Source organism: Muntiacus reevesi, chromosome 12 (genome assembly GCF_963930625.1).
Source record: "Muntiacus reevesi chromosome 12, mMunRee1.1, whole genome shotgun sequence".
Lineage (NCBI taxonomy): Eukaryota > Metazoa > Chordata > Mammalia > Artiodactyla > Cervidae > Muntiacus > Muntiacus reevesi.
In genome coordinates, this window is record NC_089260.1 from 69,630,577 (window position 1) to 69,644,260 (window position 13,684).

General features: G+C 48.6%; 1 protein-coding gene across 1 annotated transcript in view; it reads left to right on the forward strand.

The window, feature by feature from the left end:
- The window catches only part of TG (thyroglobulin), a 234,211-nt gene that overhangs the window by 77,761 nt on the left and 142,766 nt on the right, over window positions 1–13,684 (forward strand). Inside the window, exons 32-35 of the mRNA XM_065903111.1 lie at window positions 17–128; window positions 1,254–1,333; window positions 2,240–2,383; window positions 10,406–10,468. Coding sequence (XP_065759183.1) covers window positions 17–128; window positions 1,254–1,333; window positions 2,240–2,383; window positions 10,406–10,468 — 399 coding nt within the window. The remainder of the gene's footprint in view (window positions 1–16; window positions 129–1,253; window positions 1,334–2,239; window positions 2,384–10,405; window positions 10,469–13,684) is intronic.

Here is a 13,684-nt window from a genome sequence, read left to right on the forward strand (position 1 = left end):
TTCTTCCTCTGTGTAGTTGTGCTGCAAGACAGAGTGAAGAATTTTTACACTCGCCTACCATTCCAAAAGCTGACGGGGATTTCCATTAGAAACAAAGTGTCTATGTCTGACAAATCCATTTCCAATGGGTAAGCTGCTTTCATTCATTCCTGCCCTCTACAGTACTTATTATGAGGACCCTTCTATTTTCATAAAGGTGATATGATATCAGTTAAAGACACAAGCATAAAAAACTGCAAAACTCAAAGCAAAGGTGAAAAAGTAATAAAGAGGCAACTCTATCTTAAAACCGTGGCTAAGGTCAGTGACTCATAATCAACACAACATTTAGCCCTGAACCTAAGGCCAGCTGATGCAAAAGGGGAACTTGACCTGTGTTTTTTTTTTTTTTTTTTTTATCAGTAAATACAAATTATCAAGCATTGAAATTAACTTGATCAGCAAAGTCTCCCTACTGCATTCAGAACCCAGAGAGCATGCAGAACTTTTCATAGGGTCCGAGGCATATAAAGTCTTTTATTTAATTTTTTATTTAAAAATGTATCCTGTGGAACTTCCCTGGTGATGCAATGGTTTAGACTGCACTCCCAATGCAGGGGGCATGGATTCATTGCTAGTCCGGGAACTAAGATCCCACATGCTACACAGTGAAGCTGAAAAAAAAAATTAAGAAAAGTTTTAAAAATATATTTTAATTGGCTATAGTTTAGCTGTTTTCATTGAATGTGACTAGTGTTTCTCTCCACTAGTCTGTGAATCTCATCCATCAGAATCGCCAGAAGGGCTTCTTACAACCTGTGGTCCTGGGTCTTACCCTGGACCTCCCGAATCAGCATTTACAGGGGGCTCAGGAATGTGAATTTTAACCAAGTTCTCCTTGTAGAAGTTAGAATTTGAGAGTCATCCATCTATGAGCTATGGATCTACAAAGTGTTGTTGATATATAAAACTATGCCCTGCTGCTGGCATTTAAGATTGGCTTTCGAAAACGGAGTTTAAAAGATGCTAAAAGAGGTCTGGCCGGGCACTGCCCACGCTGATGGAGTGGGGAAGAAAGGGAGGGTGGAAAACGGGGATCAGCCTGGCCCTGGTGCTGGGTCGGGGGCTGCAGGAGCAGAGCTTGTGTGTCTGGACTCTGGGAAGGGTGTCACAGAGAGCAGGCCCCCAGAAGTCAGAATGACAGTGATTCAGCCCACCTCGAGGATCCCGTCCAGCACAAACCTTCAGGCCTCCTCTTTCTCCTCTTCTGCCAGCTTCTTCGAATGTGAGCGATTGTGTGACCTGGACCCGTGCTGCACCGGCTTTGGCTTTCTGAATGTTTCTCAGTTAAAAGGTAATGGTAACAACTCCTTCTGTAAAGTACCCAGCACGTTACAGTCTAGAAACATGTTCACACCTATGTTGTTGTTTAGTCGCTAAGTCGTGTCCGACTCTTTTGTGACTCCATGGTCTGTAGCCCACCAGGCTCCTCTGTCCACGGGGTTTCCCAGGCAAGAATACTGGAGTGGGTTGCCGTCTCCTTCTCCAGGGGAACTTCTTGACCCAGAGATCGAACTCGCATCTCCTGCATTGGCAGGCAGGTGGATTCTTTACCATCTGAGCCACCAGGGAAGCTCTGCTCACATCTGTGGGCTGATCTAATCCACAGCGTCTCCTCATGGGGCTTGAGAGAGGGCAGGTGGCTGGTAACTATGGTAGCTGGGACAGCTGCTGGCCAGTACCCAGTCAGCCGGACACCACGCTTGTGCCTGACCCAAGCAGCCTTCTTGCCATGGCTCACCAGACTGTCTTCTGCTTGCTTTTCAAGACCTGGGTCAGGCAGCTTGGTGGGCTGAACGTGGAATCCCTCCATATGACCTGCATTTGAAACTTGATTCTCTCATGTACTAGACAAATGATCCTGGACGAGCCACTGTGTCTCTCTGAGTCTCAGCTTCCTCATCTGTAAATAGAGAGATAAGTGCCTTTCTGTGAGGACGAGCAGTATGACGCAAACAGAGCCTTACACAGCTCTGGGTGCATGAAGGATGCTTGACGAGTGTGTGTTGCCCCCACTGCCGTGTTCTTAGACCAGAAACTCACTAAGGCAGCAGGGTTTTCATCAGCGGCTAAGATCGTCCCTGGAATAGGGCGATTCACCCCACGCGTCTGCTGAAGGATGAGTTTACAGAATTCCTCTCATTCAGTTAGAATCTTGCATCATGATCGTGTCCCTGGTCCTGGTTACTTTTTGCTCCAGGAGGAGAGGTGACGTGCCTAACTCTGAACAGCTTGGGCCTTCAGACGTGCAGCGAGGAGTATGGAGGGGTCTGGCGCATTCTGGACTGTGGCTCCCCAGACACTGAGGTCCGTACTTACCCCTTCGGATGGTACCAGAAGCCTGGTAAGTGACCTGCCCTGAGCAGCTACACAATTATTGCTTAGTGCCCTGGGGAGTGGACAATATTTCCTTCATTTTAAGATGAAGAGAGTATGGCGCAGAAAGCGGAAGTTATTTGACCTGAGCCGCATAGCCAGCAGGAAGCAGTCAGGTTACAAACCCAGCTCTGACGACTCCAAACTTCTTTCTTCCCCTTTCATGCTGTGCCTGGTGGGTCTCCCACATCCCACGAGCTATTGGATGTGAAACTGTCTAGATGCGCTGTCTGGCTGGTTTTCCCCCAGCTCAACTCAACTGGCCACGGAGGTCATTGACTAATAAATTGAAAAAATAAAACTGACTAATAAACTAATAAATGAAACCAGTGGTAGGTTGGCTGTGTGTTCCAGAACCATGTCCAAGCCTCGAGACCTGGGATGGGGCTCCTTGGTGGAATCTGGTCCTTGACACTTAAACATGAATCTACTAATCCCAAGACATTTTGTTGCTGCGTAGCAGATTTTTTTGGAGTTGGTTGTTACCAGGCTGAGTGGAATCCTCTTTGCTCCCTCCTTGAGTATCCTGTGTTTGGAGTTCACTCTATCTATGACCTTTATTTCATCTTAACATCTTGAAGTGTTTTAAGGAAAACATCAGGCCTGTATGACGAAATAGCCTCAGTGGGTTTCTGTGTATGTGTGCTAAGTTGCTCAGTTGTGTCTGACTCTTTGCAACCCCATGGGCTGCAGCCCAAAGGCGCCTCTGTCCATGGGATTCTGTAGGCAAGAATACTGGGGTGGGTTCCCATGCCCTCCTCCAGGGGATCTTCCCCACCCAGGTATCAAACCCATGTCTCCTGCAGCTTCTGCATTGCAGGTGGACTCTTTACCGCTGAGCCACTGGGGAAGCCCTGGGTCTCCATGAGGGAGAGGAGGGGTAATGTGCCATTCAGAGGAGGCTTTAACTATCTCACAGAGACTGGGGCATGAACGCCTGCCTAGGTTGGTGGCTCTGCTGGAGATCCAAAGCCAGCTCTGAGTATTTAGGGCCTTCAGGACTGAATTCTCACTGTGCAATGCCTCTTTGCCCATCTGTCCTCTCACACCTCTTCCCGTCTCCTCACCCTACCTACCAAAGGCTGGAAAATGTCATTTTTCATCTTTCCATTGCGCAGGGAAGGGCTGGGTAAAAAGAATCAAAGACATAATTCATTTGTTCAGAAATATGGGAATCAGACCTGAGTGTTACAACATCTTGGCAGCAGTTGGCAAGGAAAAGTATTCAAGGTAGTTATTGTCCAACTCTTTTCCATCTGTTCTGTTTCTTTTTATCTGACTGCAGAGACTATTAACTTTTTCCAACATATATTTCACAGGGTCAGACTGAGGACTCAGGAGTTCTGACCAGGGCATTGACCGAGCATCAGCCGTGCCGCGGGGGTCTCTGGTTTTCTAAATCCAGCCTCTGTTCTTTGGGGTCTTCTGGTGTGTGTGCCTGGCTGTATGTAAGCACTTGACAAATGTTATCCCATCTAACCTCACAACCACTGTTAGGTGAGGAAACAGAGGTCCAGGGAGTCTAAGTCACTTTCCCAAGGTCACACAGAGCAGGTAAATGATGGAGTTTGGACTCAGGATTGTTGGACTTTGTCAAAAAGAACCAGGTCCAAATAACCAACTGTATAACCAAATGGTGTGGCTGTACTCAGCCGTATGACATATTCACTATGATGTAATGGCTGAGTATGAATACGATATGATTCCTGTCCTCCAGGTGCTCAACTTAAGGAATAATTGATGTTGTTGCTGTTTAATTGCTCAGTTGTGTCCAACTCTTTGAGACCCCATTGACTGCAGCCTGCTAGGCTCCTCTGTCCATGAGTTTTCCCAGGTGAGAATACTGGTGTGGGTTGGCCATTTCCTTCTCCAGGGGATCTTCCTGACCCTGGGATCCAACCCACATCTCCTATGGATTCTTTACTACTGAGCCACCTGGGAAACCCTAAGGAGCAATTACAGACTGTAACTAAATAAGCCATTCTAGTGCTGGATTGCTCATATCATAAATCTAGAAGTTTTGAAACTCTGTTGAGTGTCCATTCTGAGTCATACATTGTGCCAGGCAATGGGAAATGTGAAATTAATAAGATGTAGTCATTTTTCTTATTATAGATGCTCACATCCTAGTAAGGAGGTCGTGGGCATATATGATTAACTGTACCAGCCTAGACTCAGGACCAGAACAGACACACACGAGGAGTTGTGGGAACACAGGAGCAAGGAATTAGCTCTGCTTCCGAGAGGTGGAGATCCATTACTGACAGCCTCCGGCAAGCCCTCTTCCATGCTTCAGGGACCACTCCCTGTAGGCTCTGGTCTGCTGGCCTGGAGCTGCCCTCGCAGGCAGGTTTCTACCCTGCACACTGCCTGTTTTCAGTGCTTGGGTGAGTGGGGTGGAAGACATTAAAATGCCACAATGGCATCAGTTTCTCAGGACTCCTGGCTGGAAAACACCTGAGATGTGCATGGCTCAAGGCCATTCTGGTGCGAGTGGCTCTGAATCTCCCATTTCAAAAGAGCAGAAGAAAGAGGGCTGGCTGACACAGAGTTTTGGTGACCTGGTGTGACCCATGGCTCCCATCAGAGCAAGACCAGGTTCTCACCAGTCCATCTTTCTCCCTTAAGTCATCTTCATCAGAAGCAGGTGGTAGGGTAGGTCTTAAGACTTGATGAATGATCTCCTCCTAAGATCCAGGCAGAGAAAAGGAATATTATTCAAGGAAACTGGCTTCACTACTTAGACTGGTCTTGTAGTTGAGTCACACTGATCCAGTACAAAGTCACCTTTTGGTTTGTGACATATTTTGAGCCAATGTCAGCCACCTTCTGGATTCTGAACCTTAGTATGGCCTTGTATTCTGTTTTCTGTTGTAGACAAAACTACAGCAGTGTAACTCTGGAAAACCCAACACACAAGCTGACATTGTCATTTCTTTTTCCCCTTCCTCATCGTTGTGTTAGACTGTCGCGCACAGTCAGAGGCGGGAGGGGCCCTGCGGGAGCAGGGAGGCTACACAGAAGGTCCTGCACCTTCAAGGGTGACCTCTCAGTCAGCGCTGGCACAGGAAACAGGGTTTTTACAAAGGAATTCTTGCAAAGATTTTCTGTAATAGATTTCGCCCTGGCTTCAAATCCATGGCTTTGTTGTGTAGCATCCTGCCTTCGGTGGTTTTTGGGGCGTCATGACCTTGAGCACTGAACTCTGAGAGCATGTACCTCAGGGGAGAGTGAGATTCCTCCTGAGATACGGCTGGGGGGACCCTGTCGTGAAACTCAGAGAGGCAGAGGCGAGCAGGGTGCACGGAGAGGCAGGGAATGTGATCTAGGACCTCAGGGCAGAAACCCAAACGCAGAGAGATGACAGATGGATGGGTAGATCCAAAGATCGTTACAAAGATAGATGATAGATCGATGGGCAGATAGATAAATAAACAGATGATGGACAGGTAGATACATACATATTCCCTGGTGGCTCAGATGGTAAAGAATCTACCTGCAACACGGGAGACCTGGCTTTGATCCCTGAGTTGGGAAAATCCCCTGGAGAAGGGAACGGCTACATACTCCAGTGTTCTGGCCGGGAGAATTCCATGGACAGAGGAGCCTGGCGGGCTACAGTTTATGGCGTTGCAATGAGTCGGATAAGACTGAGTCACTTTCACTTTCATATATACCTTGGCACATAGTTACTTAGACATAAAGCATGCCTTCTCTATTGCCATCTATGTTGAGTGATGAGCATGGACTCCTGACTTGACTCCAGGCTGAGAACCAGACACAAAAAGCGTAACGCGGGGCCTGTATCTGAAGAACTGGACGGAGGAAAGGGACAGGAAGGGCCATTTGTTGAGCTCCTAATGTAATAATAATATGTTCTGACGCTCAGTCGTGTCCGACTCTTTGCAACCCCATGGAGCCCACCAGGCCCCTCTGTCCACGGGATTCTCCAGGAAGAATACTGGAGTGTGTTGCCATACCCTCCTTCAGGGGATCTTCCCGACCAGGGATCAAGCCTGGGTCTCCTACATTGCAGGAGGAGTCTTTACCATCGGAGCCTCCAGGGAAGCCCCTACTGCACGTCAAACACCGTGGAAGCACCAGGGCTAGAAGGTCCTTCCCCAAAGGGTTGAGCCTGGCCTGGGAGGCAGACGTGAGAGAAGGAACATTTCTCAGGCACTTAGTGATGCCAGAAACACTTCTGTGGTGCTCTCCCTGAGTTCGCTAGGACCGCTGTGGGGCTGGTGCTCTCCTAGCCCCTCATCTGGGGTAATTACTCCCTCTCCCAGAAACGACTCAGCCCTCTGGCTTGTCTTACTGTGGGGAGATGCAAGGGGGCTCCTGGAGCACAAAAGGGGGGCAAGAAATGTTGTTTTACATGGGATCACACCAGAGCCACTCTAGGGGGAATCTGGGCGGAGTTGACGGAGTGTCACGTGGAGGGTGCAGGGACAGTGGGTAGGATGGCCATGGTCCTTCCCTGCAACCCCCGGGCCCCCAGAGACCTGCATGCAAGAGACACCACCCTGGTACTGAGCTGTGTTCTCAGAACAAAAATGGAAGTCAAGTTTCCTAGGAGCCCGGAGAGAGGCACAAACCTAGAGCTGCGAGGGCCCAGAGGGGCCCCCCAGAGAGTCGTGTGATTTCTCACTGCTGTCTGCAGTGAACAGAAAGTTCCAGGGATCTGAGTACAGAACTCAGAGGCCCAGGCCTAGTGACTGTGGATGCAAATGAGGCTGTTTGCAGCCCCTTCCGGGCAGGGCGACAGTACTCAAAGAGGAAGCATCTTAGCAACCAGGGTGGGGATGGAAGGGGAAGAGGCTGCACTGTGGTCCCGCTGCCTTGGGGCTCCGGGCTGCCTGGAAGGCGGCGCCTCTCAGAGGGGAGCTGAGCTGCTATTCAACCCCCCCCCCCCCACCCCCCCCCCCCCCCCCCGTCCCATACCGCCCACCCCTGCAGCCTTGTGTGGCCTGAAAGTGGGGCAGGGTCTTTGGTTTGTTTACAAAGTCAAATGCAGCTTCTAAAGAAACCAATAGAAGCCTCCCACTTCCTCTCTTCTTCTGCTAAACAAATGCACTTGGACCCTGTAGATAGATATTCTAGATACGGGAATGACTTGGAAAGGAAGTGACTGGCTCTTCTAATTATGCCTCTCTGCAGCCCACATAGAAACCACTGCACGTAGGAGAGCTTACTGTCTAATTCATTCCTCAGCATCACTCACATCCCAGCATGAGCGTCTGCCATTTGCTTAGCATGGTGTCGGCTCCTTGGCTAGGCTAGTGTTTAGTCTTATTTAGTCCCTAAACAATGTGATGAGTGGGGTCTCTCCTTACCCCCATTTTCTGCTCTGCTGGCAAATGTATTACAATTAGGGAGGGCTGGGCAGATACAGGGCGGGGTATCGTGGTTGCACTTTCCATGGTATAAACACCTCAGCCGCAGCCCAGCCCATTTCAGGCCACCAGCTGGATGTCACTGAAAGCAGAGTTGGGAAGAAGCAAGAAGGGTTACCATCCTCTTGCTTCACAAGCATGAATTAGCTGAGCAACTGGCTCAAATTTGCACAGTGCGATTCTCTGTAGGAGGGCCCCCAGGGAACGAGGGTGTTGAGATTTTCAGTGCCCTGGGGGGCCCAGGGAGGCTGAGAACTTTCAGGGTTCAGCTATTCCTGCACAGTGAGAAGGTCCCACCCAGAGGGTTGACAGCACCCTGTCAGCAAACACTGGGGGCTGAGAAAGAGTAAGTGAGGCAGTAGCAGTGGATCTAGGTGATAGTGCCTGGACGTGCACGTGGTAATTATCCCTGTGGACAGCTTGCCTAACTGTTCTCACAGCCTTGGATATATAGAGGTTCTGGCGATTCATTAATGTTGTATAAATCTTTCCTTCACAAACCGAGCTTGCTTTGAATTTCCAGACAGACTTCCAGAAGGGGAATCACTGGGCCTAAGAGGGTGGACTTGTTACAGATCCATCAAATAACTGTTCTCTGGAGTGTGTTGACTCTCAAGGTCTTTGCTCTGAGGAAGCAAAGATGGACATTTAAATGAACTCGCTGGCCCCCTGGGTACCGTGGAGGGTGATGGGTGGTTCTGAGTTTTGTGTGAGGAGCTCACAGGACGCTGGGTGACAGAAGCCTTGGCTCGGTGACCCTCAGAGTGAGTCCATGGACCAACAGGGTCAGCATCACCTAGGAACTTATTAGAAATTCCAAATCTTGGGCCTCAGCTCACACCTGCTGGGCCAGATACTGCAGGGGAAGCTCACACAGTGTGCATCACCAAGGCCTCCAGGGGATTCCAGTGTCCGCTGAAGGCTGGGAACCAGGCTCTAGAATGATGACCGGGAGCAGGTGCTTTTAGGCAGATGGAGCCAAGCAGAATGGACACACAAGAACTGAGGCTCTAGAACTCGGGGAGGCTGGGTCACAACGTGTCCGACCAAAGTGAAGAAGGCAGAGGAGGAGATGGGATGGGAGGGGACCCAAACCGGGGCTTTGGGGACCAGATGGAGCAAGAATCTGACTTGAGGTTTTCATGGAGGCAGACTAGGCTGAACATCAATGATAAGGATGTGTTACTATGAAAGACTGACACATGTTTTTTTAAGTTTTGCTTCACTGACAATTTCAGTAGTGCTGAAATTTTTAATTTAATTTTACTTTATTTTATTTTTTTCTTTTGGCCATGCCCCAAGGCATGTGGGATCCTTGTTCCCCAGCCAGGCATGGAACCTGCACCCCCTGCATTGGAAGCTCAGAGTCTTAACCACTAGACTGCCAGGAAGTCCCAAAAAGGCTGATATTAAGAGTAAATAGTGGCCAGCATTTATTGAGTGCTTACTGTATGCCCAAAGCTTCACATACACTGACTCATCTAAGCCTCAGAGCCCTAAATGAGGTACTATCATTACTCCCATTTTACAGACAGGGAAGCTGAGGACAAGGAAGGTCACCCTGGGTTCCTGACCCTTGACCGCTGCCCATGCTTCACTATAGCTCAGAGAGGGAGAAAGTCTGGCCGCACTCCTGGTCTGGGCCATTGGGAGAAAAGGATGCTGCGGCTTTGAAGACTGTGATCTGTTCAGTAAGGGGAGAGGCAGGGGAGAGGGCGATTAGCACTGATGAGCCACCTCCCGGATACGTGCAGTCTCTCGTTTAATTCTGACATCATCCTCTCATATCAGTGCCCGAAGCTGGGGATAGAAGAAGCCAGATCACTTGTCCATTTGCCCTGCTTCTAAGAGGCACATGGAGGTTGGAGCCCAGGTCTGTCTGCCCACCTACTCCAGGTTCTGTCCACCTGCCCCGCTGCCTGCCATGAAGAGCTGTCTTGTGACGTGTCAGGCCCTGTGCCTGGCCTGACACTACCTCCTGTCATGCTCACGGCAATTCTCAGCATACGCTGTGTCATCCCCATTGTACAGATGTGGAAACTGAGGCCCAGAGGGGCTAAGTGCTTCCCCTAAGTGAGTCAACTAAGCAGTGATAGTGGGCATTTCCTTTGTTCACCGCATGTCTCTAGACGTCCACTCTCTGGACCACGGCTGGTCTGCACTTTTGCACCTCTGGCTTTGGCAAATGGTGTGAAAATAAGTGCTATGTGTCACTCACAGGCAGAGCTGTGAGAGCAGGGGCAGCCTTGTCCTTCCCAGCTGGAGTGTCTGGGAGGCAGGGGTGTGATGGAACCTCCCCTTGTCTGGGGCTGAAGAGGCTTGACACAGAGGAGAACCCCCAGCATCTGCAGCAGGCACGTAGCTCAAGGGAGAGGAGACCCTTTGTTGCTTTAAGCCCCTGAGATGTTAGGATGTCCCTTCAACACAGCCCACCCCGTCCTGACCACACAGGAGTGGAACCAGGCGCTCTGCTCACTGTCTTGCCTTCCACGCATGACTTTGTGTCACCAAGTAGGACCTCTCTTCCTGCCTTTGGGGCTTGATAATCCAAAGAGTCAAAAAGAGCTAAAAGGCCGTCTTTGTCTTCTTTTCAGTTTCTCGAAGTGACGCTCCCAGTTTTTGCCCTTCGGTGGTTCTGCCTGCCCTCCCGGAGAATGGTGAGTCCATGGTCGTCTTTGTCTCTCCCGTGTGAGGCTGATTTTCTCCTCGCTTCCGTCCATCACATTTCTGACCTCAAGCTCCTATCAGTTAGACACATGCATGCAAAGAGCAAACACCAGCACCACACCCATTTCATAGACGAGGAAACTTGCAATGCTTAAATGATGGCCAAACAACGCAGCCAAGCGGAAGCCGAGTGGGATGGGAGCCCAGTACAATAAGTCTGCTACACGTGTATGCGTTCCATCCAAGAGCGTGTTTTATGACATGCTATCTGACAAAGTTAGCCTAGGTACCCAGCTAACACAATGGGTTAGCAGTAGTGTACTGTAATAGGTTTATAATGCTTTTTGCACAAATAATGCATACAGAACAAACATAAAAAAGTAAAACATGTTTAACCTTACAGTTCACTACCTTGAAAAGTACAGTAGTACAACACTATAGCTGGTGCATCTTAGCAGTACCAGCTGTTTCACCACTGCCTACGCTTGTTTCCAGACATCTTGAGCTTGAAATAAATATACTGTACTACTATACTCTATGCAGTTCTGTACAGTAAAGTACCCCAAACACTACCACTTGCAGAGGATGCACGCACCTGGCCATGCATGCCAGACACATGAACTAACTTACGTAATTGGACGTGTGAACACACGTTTGCATCTTTCAAAGTCTGCAACTTGAAGGTTCCTGTGTAGAGGGTTTACTGGTACTCCTGATTTTCCTTCTAAGGTTTGTTTTCACCGTATGGCGTGGTGATGAGGCCTGCACAAGCCTGGGGCCGTGTCAGGAGCCGTGGTGTTTGGGGCCCCAGAGTGAAAGGAGCCAGGTCTTCTATGTGCGGAGGAGTCGGGGCTCAGAGCCCTGGGTGCCCCCGAGTGGCACAGTGACCTCTGAGGCCGGGCGCTGGCCCCGAGCCCAGGAGCACGGGCAGGCTGAGGCTGCTGTCCCCTCCTGCGCCTGGCACCGTGCCCAGCACCGCTGGCCCCATCTGCTGCCTGGGCAGCGGGAAGCGTGGGGCGCTGGGCGCCGGGTGGGGCAGGGCGGGAGTGGGCAGGCCAGCATGGGCTCACTGCGCGTCCCGCTTCTGCCTCCCCTGAGTCAGGAAACACGAGGCTCTCATCATTCCTGTCTGGTGACATGATGTCTGAGGGGCGCTAGACGTGTGTCATCACGGTCCTGGCCGAAGGGACAGAACGTGGCTCGTGTGGGAGGGAATCGTTTTTAGTCAAGGCTGGGCTGAGAGTATGAATGTCTTCAACCGTGTCGTCACTTCCTTCACTCAGCAAAAAGAGCTGACTCTGTGTGTACTTTTCCCCCGAGCATTCTGTGCAGAATATCAATGTCTAAGCACTTACAGATTTCATGTCTAAGACTTTTGATCATCACACCAATCTCCAAAGGCAGGTTCCATCTTCCTATTCGTTAATTACAGAAAAATGCAAATGATACCAGAATACAGGGGGGAGAAAAAATCACAGGATTATTTAGAAGTTACTCCATGTCAATTAATACTTTGGTTTATTTCCTAATCTCTTCAGATTTTTTTTTAATGTGTGTGTGTGGAAAGTAGTTGTAATTTCTCTTCAATGCTTTGTTTTTACCTAATATTGCATCATGTGTGTATTTCCAAACTGTTGTAGATGTGCAGACCATTCGTGCATGCATGTGTATATTCATTCATTCATTCAATCAAGTTCTTACCCCCAAAATGTTCCCACTCTGGTGATGAAGAAACAAATGGAACAGTATCAGCCACGACTGTCATGTAGTTCACTAACTCATTCCTCTATTTCTGGGCATTTGATTGTTTTTGACTCCTCATCACTATGAAAATATCACAAGAATCCCTTTGTGCATAAAGCTCTTTCCAATGTCCAGATTATTTCCTGGTGGTGGTGGGTGTACCTTCTCTGAAGCAGAATTACTGGACTTGAAAACTCTAGATTTTAAGACTCTAGGTCTATATTGCCAAATTAGTCCCAAACAGTTGTTTGTAGTTTCACACTTGCTAGCAGTGAATCAAAGTGTTTTTTTTTCATAACATGTTCTTAAATACTATCACTAAGAAATCATTTATTAAATTTATGGATAAAGAAAGTTTTGATATCTTATGTCAAATGTATACTGTTAGATATAAATCAATCAACATATAAGCATCTTCAGGTGATTTTACAATGCTTCCAGTCTGTTTTTGATAAGATTTGTATTACTGAGATTTGGATCACCAACAAAAGAAAAAAGATATAGAATTCCACATCACTCTTCATGAACACACAAAGTCTGCGAATCTGGGTAGATGTTTTGAAAGCGGAATGAGATGTCACAGTATTTTCAAATATGCCTTGGACGAGTGTGGTTGGAAAGCAGAAGAGGTGTGGGGCCAACATTCCATCTGTGCACAGAGCTCCCAGGTTGGAATTAAGAGTGTGAGCATGTTTGTTTGATGTGTCAGAGGCAGGAGTGTCATTCTGCCTTCAGGGTATTGGTGCCTCTATGTGATGCTGACATGGATGGTGTGCATGCATGTGTGTGCACACACATGCAAATACACACCAAGCATATGTAAATCTCTCATCTTTATGCGCTTTTTATTCAGGGAGAAAAGGAAGTATTTATTACGTACCAAACATTGCATATATGATTTCATTCTCAAAAGGAAGTGAGATGGTCACAAGGTCTATTTTTCAAATAAGGAGTCCGAGGCTCCATTAGGGTAAATGACCACACTGGAATTGGAACCCACGTGTATCTGGCCCCACTAAGAGTTAGATGAAAATGTTTGATTTGAGCTTCTGGAAAGGGTGACAGAGATGAACTTCCCCATCTCAGACTTGTCAGGGGACTTTTAAAGTCTTGGCCTTGTTTCTTTTATGAAGTTGTGTGTATAAGCTACTCCTTCAATGTCTGCTGGAAAAGGGGAATTCTGATGCAGTGATGGATGGATTAATGTGGAAAGAGGAGTCGAAGGTGACCTGTGAAACCTCAGGGGCCTGTCTTGGGTACATACTGTGTGCTGGGGACCACTCTAAGCTCTGGTTTATGTTGCTTCAAAGAAGGTTTCTAACACATTAGCGGGTTTGAAGACAGCGCAGAGAAAGTGTTAGTCTCAGTCGTATCCAACTCTTTGTGACCCCTTAGACTGTAGCCCGCCAGGCTCCTCTGTCCATGGGATTTTCCAGGCAAGAATACTGGAGTGGGTTGTCACT